Source organism: Mandrillus leucophaeus, unplaced genomic scaffold (assembly GCF_000951045.1).
Source record: "Mandrillus leucophaeus isolate KB7577 unplaced genomic scaffold, Mleu.le_1.0 Scaffold98, whole genome shotgun sequence".
In the NCBI taxonomy this organism is placed as follows: Eukaryota; Metazoa; Chordata; class Mammalia; order Primates; family Cercopithecidae; genus Mandrillus; species Mandrillus leucophaeus.
The window spans coordinates 3,167,549-3,176,757 of NW_012110696.1; the positions used below are offsets into that span (position 1 = coordinate 3,167,549).

General features: G+C 41.2%; 1 protein-coding gene across 2 annotated transcripts in view; it reads right to left on the reverse strand.

The window, feature by feature from the left end:
* Positions 1–9,209, reverse strand: part of LOC105532687 (zinc finger protein 141) — a 41,659-nt gene that overhangs the window by 28,922 nt on the left and 3,528 nt on the right. For both annotated transcript variants that reach the window (XM_011970919.1, XM_011970918.1), the window contains exons 2-3: positions 1,164–1,290; positions 638–733 (exon numbers count right to left, since the gene is read on the reverse strand). In XM_011970919.1, the coding sequence (XP_011826309.1) occupies positions 638–733; positions 1,164–1,290 (223 nt within the window). The remainder of the gene's footprint in view (positions 1–637; positions 734–1,163; positions 1,291–9,209) is intronic.

Here is a 9,209-nt window from a genome sequence, read left to right on the forward strand (position 1 = left end):
AAAAAAATACTTTGACATAGAGCTCCTCAATAACACAAATATTCCAATGTCTCCAAAAGCAATGGAACAGCAGTCACATCATGCAGCCCCTTATAAGCGATAAAGTGGATGGACATTAGCTCTCCCTGTAAACTTAAAGGGAGATCAATAAAGCAAAAAGAGAATTCTTTGAAGATTTAACAGCATGGGACAGAAAAAATGCAGCTTTTTCAGAAATTATTTTCATTGGAGCAGAGCTTCCCAAACTACCTGTTTTTTGTTTTTTGTTTTTTTTTTTAGACAGAGTCTAGCTCTGTCACCAGCTGGAGTGCAGTGGTATGATCTTGGCTCACTGAAACCTCCACCTCCCAGGTTCAAGTGATTCTCCTGCTTTAGCCTCCTGAGTAGCTGGGACTCCAGGTGCGCACCACCATACCCAGCTAATTTTTGTATTTTTAGTAGAGACAGGGTTTCACCATGCTGGCCAGCATGATCTCGATCTCCTCACCTCATGATCCACCCGCCTCAGCCTCTCAAAGTGCTTGGATTACAGCCGTTAGCCACTGCACCTGGCCCCAAACCACATTTTAAGGCCTGGCTTCCTTCTTGACCTTTGGTCCCCTTGCCTGTGTCCTCTGCTTCATTCACTCTCACCTACCTGGGGGTCTGGCTACGATCTTACGTATCTTCACATTGTAGGGCTCTTTTCTTTGTTCCAGGCAGGTGACCAGGTCTGGGTTAGAGATAGCAACACCTGTTTTATTAAAAAAAAATAAGAATAACATGAATATTGATTGGGATTCTCCAATTACCAACCTAGTATTATGCTAAGCAGAATAGAGAGATATTATGGAAGATTCTAGAAAATTAATCCAAAAATTGTTTCCTGACAGAATCTTTAGAATATTTAAGTATTTTAAATCTGCAGATTCCAAGTTCCACTACCCAGTACTACTGAATAAAAAATAACTAGTGCAAATAGGATTTTAAGATGTGGGAAACAATATTTCATGTCCTTGAATTTCTAGAATTACCACTAATCTAGAGTGAAGGACTCAAATTAGCTCAAGAAAAGAGAAGGTTTATGTAAAGATAAAACATAAAAGTTTCCAGGAGAAATTTTTCAAAGGAATAAAATAAAGCTCTGAGATGAATTAAGAATTATGTATTAAAGTTATCCTCACCCACGGAGACCAGGTTCCTGTAGTTCTCCAACATCACATCTCTATACAAATTCTGCTGGGCAGGGTCCAGGCATTTCCACTCTTCTGGAGAGAATTCTATGGCCACATCCCTGAATGTTAAGAGTTCCTGAAAATATATACGTATCAAGTGACAGAGGTCTTAATTCGACTACAGGTGAAATGAGTTAAGAGAGCTAGTTCTGACATGTGACTGACTGGGATTATCTGACAAAATAACTTTCAACACAATAATGTTCTCTAAAGTATTCTATAGCTCTGCAGAAAAAGGAAGGCATTCCAACAGTTTCTGTTGCTGCAATAAAAATAATGGGCTACACTGACACGCCCCTACCAAAACCAAGCAGAGTAGGCCCTGTGACCTCCTGGAACAAAGGGTGAACTCACCTTTCAGTAAAGTATCTGGAAGCCCTCATGTGTGACCCTGGCCTCACTGTAGAATCATGCAAGGAACTGAATTTTAAAAATAAGGATGTTTTCACCCAGAAAAATAGACAGGATCTGTGAAGAGTGCACAGCTGATAGTTTCTCTTCAAACTGTCCATGTGATCCTACTGGAAGACTGGGCTGAGGGTCACTGAGCTAAGCACTGCCTCTCAAGCTTCAATGTACATATAAATTATTTGATATTCTAGGTGTCACTGTAAGTAACAAAATTCTGCAGGTTTGAAAAGGGTCCATGAATTAGCTTTTTACAGCAAGTCTCCTGTTAATGTTGATGCTCCTCTCTCTAGACCCATTATAGTACCACTCAGTTAGAGAAAGCAGACACAGCACACAGAGTCCCTTACCCCAACACCGTTATCACAACACAAATACTTTTTATCCCAAGACAAGACCACCAATCATCATTCTGAAACATGGCATTCTCTGTAGACCCCGTAAGGTTACAGAAGTTGGAAATGGTGGCAATGTCTGAGTTAAGTCTGCATCTGAAAAACAACATGTGCACCTGCATTAATGCCATCTTTATGGGGCATGTAATATGTGCTCAGACGTATGTCACAGAGCACTGTGATGGGAAGCTCACATTATGTGTGTTAATTCTCATAACATTCTGGGAGGTAGACACTAAGTGTCCCACACTTCCCAGATTTAAATGCAGGGCCCAGAATTTCCATTTCCTTTCTGTTTCCCCTGACTGATTTTTTTTCAATGTATAGAATAATAGCTAAATATAGATAGATGGGAGAGAGCCAGAAAGAAAGTGTTAAGTACAATTCAGAGGAATTTTTTATTTTTGTGTTTGTATTTACTTGGAGACTTGTAAGAAAAAGCCACTGAAACTGCAGGGATGAAGAACAGGTTGCTACGTGGGATGTTTCTAGAAACACTAGTTTTAATTTTATAGAAAAGATTTAAGGCCTCAAGGTAAATAGTTTTTCCCTATTTATTGGCTTTTGGGTTTCAGAAAATTGTGGGCACCAGCTCTGGAGAGAAGGTAGGAGTAGCCACCCGAAACTCTGATCTCCTCTACTAATCAGTTCTGTGAGAGATTTCAGTGTGGCCTCAGACCTGGACGAGGACCAGAAGAGGGAGGATCTCAGCAGGGATGGGACAGAAAGTGGGCCCTAGGCTTCTGCTCTCTATGTCACTAAGTACTTTCGTTTTGTCTTTTCTAAGCCTGCCCAAGACAAATTTGATGCCCAGAATTTGTGAAATTTTAATCTATTTTAGCCACTTCTCTGTCTTTTGTATAACATACAGTAACAAGGAATTTAACGAAAATCCTTATGCTTCTCTAGAGCAATTATATTAGAAGTTAAATATTTACTCTTAGCAAGGTAAACACAATACAAATAATAACAATTTCTCTTCTGTCAATGAATAGCCATTCACGTAGTGGCATCAAAACTCATAAAACAGACTGGGTGCGGTGGCTCACGCCTGTAATCCCAGCACTTTGGGAAGCTGAGATGGGTGGATCACAAGGTCAGGAGTTCGAGACCAGCCTGGCCAATATGGTGAAACCCCATCTCTACTAAAAATACAAAAAAAATTAGCCGACGTGGTGGAGGGCGCCTATAGTCCCAGCTACTCATGAGGTTGAGGCAGGAGAATTGCTTGAACTGGGGAGGTGGAGGTTGCAGTGAGCCGGGATAGCACCACTGCACTCCAGCCTGGGTGACAGAGAGATACTGTCTATTAAAAAAACAAAAAAACAAAAAAACAAAAAAACAAAAACCTCACAAACACAGTAAAGGGGAAGTAGCCCAAAGGAAGCTTAAGTTGCCTGTACAGTTTCCATCTTTGTACTGAACACATGATGCTGAATTCAACCATTTATTCATGTGCTCTAGACTGCAAGTTTGATGGTAGCAACCATCACTGCTTCATGCCTTTTTCTAATGAACATCTGAAATAGAAGCAATTAGCTTATTGATCAGTTTGAGTCTTCAGAGCTCCTCATTTTTCACCAATACCAGAAAACTGGAGCAACTCTTATCTGGGTACAAACCAAGGGGATTCTTTCTGTGAGGGGAGGAACAAACCCTGGATGAATCATTTCTCTTTCTCTGAAATGGAAGCAGAATCAGACCTTGGGGTCAGACTGACCCCAGTCTGCAAAGGACATCGTCAAATGTCTCAAATACTCACAGATGCTGGTGAGAGTGTCCCTAGCGACCCTGGGCAGATGCTGCCCCCATAGTGATCCAGGCAGAAGAGACAGACTGACTTTGTGGAGTGCAAACAGAAAATGGAACAGCCTTGGTGGAGCTGCAGATCCTGGATCCAGATGTGAAAGCCCTGTCCCTTTTCAACTAACTCTAAGGCAAGGGGAAGGACAAAAGCACTCTACTCCAATAACACAGTCTACAGGGAGGCATAGTTGTGACTATGGCTCTGGAGATTTTGTGGCCCTGAGCTCCCACTGCTAAAGTGCTTGTTTACACTTACAGAATCTGCCACAGGATTCTGTTTACACCAGAAGTCTCGCACACAGCTATACCAGGTAATTGGAGAAGATCTGGAAAACTCAAAGGGCTCCACTCTGAAAGTGGGGCTTATGATGTCTATGTTGACCTCTCGTGATGCAGAAAATGCCTTCTGTGAGTTTTCTGTATGTCTTTCACCCAAAGTCTGGCCCAGTCTTGGGAATCCTAGGCAGAGGCCAGCTTTTATGTGCAGATTCTAGGTAGGATTAATGTGCCTCAGCATTCTTAGGGGTTATAGCAAGCAGAGTAAAACTAGGAGAGATCCCCTCCTGGAGACTCCTTCAACACTTTCTAAAGAGTATTTTGGCCAGGCGCGGTGGCTCACGTCTGTAATCCCAGGACTTTGGGAGGCAGATCACAAGGTCAGGAGTTTGAGGCCAGCCTGGCCAACATGGTGAAACCCCGTCTCTACTACAAAATATAAAAATCAGCTGGGCATGGTGGCATGTGCCTGTTGTCCCAGCAGGAGAATTACTTGAACTTGGGAGGCGGAGGTTGCAGTGAGCCAAGATCGTGCCACTGCACTCCTGCCTGGCGAAAGGGTGAGATTCTGTCTCAAAAACAAACAAACAAACAAACAAACAAACAAAAAAACCATTTTGACCTAAAAGGAAAAAGTTGGGGTAAACATAATATAAGAAGACAGTTTATTTGAGCCAAAGCTTGAAGATTGCAACCCTGGACCATAAAGCTGCCCTGAATATACACTCCAATTAGAAGCCATTACAAGTATATTTTTAAAGGCCAAAAAAAAAGGCACGGGGAACTGACAGAAAGCTGTCAGAAATTCTTACTGGTTTATAGAAGTAACTTTGGTTAGTGATTGGCTATATATGTTGTTAAGCTATAAGGTGTGCGTTATAGTGTCCAGTATGGCATTATTAGGTTAATTTATATCCACTTGTGGCAATAGCAAGTAATTTCAAAAGACAAATAGTTCAAGGAGGGGAACAGTAGGACTGTGGTCTCATTTTAACACATCACTGGTTCTCATAATTAAAAGAACTTGTATTTCTCAAATAAAAGTTCTGTTCTTCTCTCAAATCCCAGGACATAAACTCAGAATTTGGAACTGCACATTTAAGACTTGGAGGGCTGGTAAGCTACGCACATTTGTGGGCATTTGGGCAAGGGGAGAAGGGAGAGAACTGAAGTTCTCAGGTTTAATCAATGCACATGTGTGATCCTGGCTGGATTTATGGGCCCCATGATCTCTGACTCAGTGTCAGAACTGAAGATGCCTGGTGCACTGAAAGAGGTGCAAAAACTGATTGCTATCTTAAAAAGTTATTTTTGTAGAAAACTAGTCTAACTGCTATAGAAGGGACTACAGATCCCAAATAGAGAGATCATTTCGTTTGCAGCTTTGGGGAGCACTTTGCTGCACTTTGTCACACAATTGTGGGTTGTGACCGTAATCCTGAGAAAGAAGATTTTTCTCTAAGATGAAGCCCGGTGGGCACTTTTTGTGTAAGATCTAGTAATTCTTGACAGTGTGTGGAAAATATAACTAACAGCAAAATCATCTACAATCCTAAAATACTCTCCACAAAAATAGAACTGCAAGAAAGTGTGTTATAGAATTAAACAAAATGTGATGTGCATTACAGGCAATCTACTAAGAGATTTCCAAAACAAAGAGAGACACCCTAATTAGCTCTCAAGTAGAAGACTTGACAGTACCATGTATCATACACAGTTTATTACACTTTCACTAGTAATGTGGGAGGTCATCTGGGTTTTCTAATTGGTAATATTCAAAGGGAAAATAAACTTCCCACAGCTTAGTGACAGAAGGCAGATTTTGAAACGTGAAGGCAGGTACCTGCTGAAAGTAACCTCTTACTCTTCTACAGAAATTGTGGAATAAGGTGTATATTCTTGCTATTCATATTTCAAAGCAATAGTTCCATGTCCTAGATAAAGACAATTTTGAGTCAAAAAAGACAAATCACCTAGTTAACAGATTAAAATGATTTATATATATTTCAAATAAGCAGAGAAAATATTTAAATATAAAAATTTTCGCCGGGCGCGGTGGCTCACGCCTGTAATCCCAGCACTTTGGGAGGCCGAGATGGGTGGACCACGAGGTCAGGAGATCGAGACCGTCCTGGCTAACACGGTGAAACCCCGTTTCTACCAAAAAAATACAAAAATTAGCCCGGCGCGGTGGCGGGCGCCTGTAGTCCCAGCTACACGGGAGGCTGAGGCAGGAGAATGGCATAAACCCGGGAGGCGGAGCTTGCAGTGAGCTGAGACTGTCTCTTATACACATCTAGATGTGTATAAGAGACAGAGACCAGCCTGGCCAACAGGCTGTCTCTACTGAAAAGACAAAAATTAGCTGGGCATGGTGGCACACGCCTGTAATCCCAGCTACGTGGGATGCTGAGGCACAAGAATTGCTTGAATCAGGACCCAGGAGACAGAGGTTGCAGTGAGCCAAGATCGCACCACTGTACTCCAGCCTGGGCTAGAGTGAGACTCTGTCTCAAAAACAAACAACAACAACAACAACAGCAACAAAAACCCTCCTCCCTCCTCCCCAATTTTGTATATGATTGTACTGTTATTCTGATGTTTAAGGTCTTGCCAGGTTCGTCTGCAGTGTTTGTGTATATAAACTCATCTTGGTAATCTGCTACACAGCTGTTTGAAATGCTAGAATTACTTCGGACATTCTAAGTCTTTCACAAAATACATTGTATCTATGATTAGCCATTTGACTAGTAATACTGGCAAGCAGATTTTGCAAAAAGAAATAGAATTTGTCCATTGTTTTCTCACAATTTTGATCTAAAATAAGTTTGCTCTTGTCTTTGACTTGTGTTTTATTAATATTGACTGGCATATTAAAGATCACTCTGAGCTTGTCTAGGAAAAGAATAAACAAAACAGGTCTGTGGGTAGGACTACCAGGCAGAAGGCATGGTGTGAGCACAGGTGTGGGGTTAGGGGAACAAGCACCACAATGCAGGGGCAGGAGGCAGGAGGTGATGACCAAGAAGAGGAAAATCCCCAAACCCAGCAAGTCACTGAGCCAAATGAAAGCCTTTTATCCTGCATCAGCCATTTAACCCCATCAACACTCCAAGTGAACATTCTGTTTTAGAGACATGGATAGTTCTTATTTTCCTGTAATCCTATAAATGAATCTTATTGCTCTTATCAGTCTGTCCCCAGGACTAAAATCCCAAGTTAGAATACTATTCTTAGGAAGGCATCTTTCTGGGTTAGGCTGCAAGGAAATTGAGTTAGTTGCTATCAGTCATTCACATGCTGCACAGACATTAATTTACCAGAGCTGTGCTGGGGAATGGGAGGAGCTCATTAAAACCAGGCCTGGATGGTGCACAGAATGTGAAGGGTATAGGGGAACACAAACAGGCTAGGCCCAAAGACAGTTCCAAATCTAGGAGGCACTGTTATTATGCCTATTTTACAGAGGAGGAAAATGAAGCACAGCAGGTCACTTGATCAACCATTCTGCCCCAGAGTAGAGGAGCCAGGATCTAGACCAGCCAGCTTGCCTTGCCATCAGAGCTCACACACAGAAGCTTGTTCTGCAATGAAGCAGGACTGCGCTATGTCTAAGTACACAAACTCTGGTTTCACATCCCAGCTGCTCTGCTATTTCCAGCTGTGTGACCACGTGCAAGTTACTTGCCCGTGCTCAGTGTCCTCTGTAAAGTCAAGATAGCAGTATCTGCCTCATGGAGTCCTTTAAGTGAGTTAATAGTGTAACACGTTTTGGTGGCATGCACACAGTCACCATCAGTAAATATAGTCTATTATGCCTGAACCCCAGATGGGCACATGTCCTTGAAAAGTCTGAAATCCAGGACTCTGAAATCTAGCCTGTGAGATCCTGGAATCCTCCAGCAGCATTCTAACATCTCTTGGCTGCAGAATTGTATGCTGCTTCCCAGGGCTGGAAGGTGTGTTTGTATTAATATAGTGTAATAATACGGCCACGTGTCCACCTAGTTCATCCCTATAGTAGGCAAACAAGGTGATGTCAAAGCCTTGGCTGGGCCCAGCCCTGGTAACCTTCCCTTCTCTCTTTCGTGCATACTCTCTCACTCATATTCATTTCTTTTTTCTTGAACTACACACTTAAGAAGCTCCTATTGATAACGAAATTAATGTTTTTTATTTTGAAAATAATTTACCCTTTTTTGTTGAAGGTATTGTAAGAACCCATTTCCAGCCTTAAGGACAATTTCTCTCCATTCCATTTGTATTTATTTCTCTGGTTTTGGCTCTATACATTTGTGGAAATTTTACTTCCATTTTCGTGAATAATCTTTTTGTTTGTTTGTTTGTTTGTTTGAGATGGGGTCTTGCTCTGTTGCCCAGATTGGAGTACAATGGCGTGATCTCGGCTCACTGCAGCTTCTGCCTCCCAGGTTCAAGTGATTCTCCTTCCTCAGCCTCTCAAGTAGCTGGGATTACAGGCATGCACCACCACACCTGCCTAATTTTTGTATTTTTAGTAGAGACCGGATTTCACCATTTTGGTCAGATTGATCTCAAACCCGTGAGCTCAGGTGATCTGCCCGCCTTGGCCTTCTGAAGTGCTGGGATTATAGGTGTGAGCCACCATGCCTGGCCTGTTAATTTTATTTCAATTAAAATCTAATTTTTAAAGGTACCAATTTTTTATTCAATAAATATTTAACATATTCACTTTAAACTCTTGGGTGTTAAATCTAAAAATGTTTAATGGCTAAAATATTGTCTTACATATTGTGTGAATGAAATACTGATGACTGTGATGGTCAGATTATCTTTTGTTCATAGCTTTCTTTAAATACAATATTATTATTTTTTATTTGTTCTTATTAAAATTCATTTTGTCTTACTTAAATGTTGATAAATATAGAAGGGAGGCTTGGTTTGCTAGCTTTATGCATTCCAAAGTCAAAAGTCAAACTGCAATATTATTAACTTCATTTCTACTCAGTAACTAATTGGTCTCCCACAGTAAACGTAAGTATTAACTAACACAATTATAGTCATATTCTCCATCTTAATAATGGAGTAAAATTTGTGTTATTTATTGATTAAGTTACGGCCTTATTTTTAT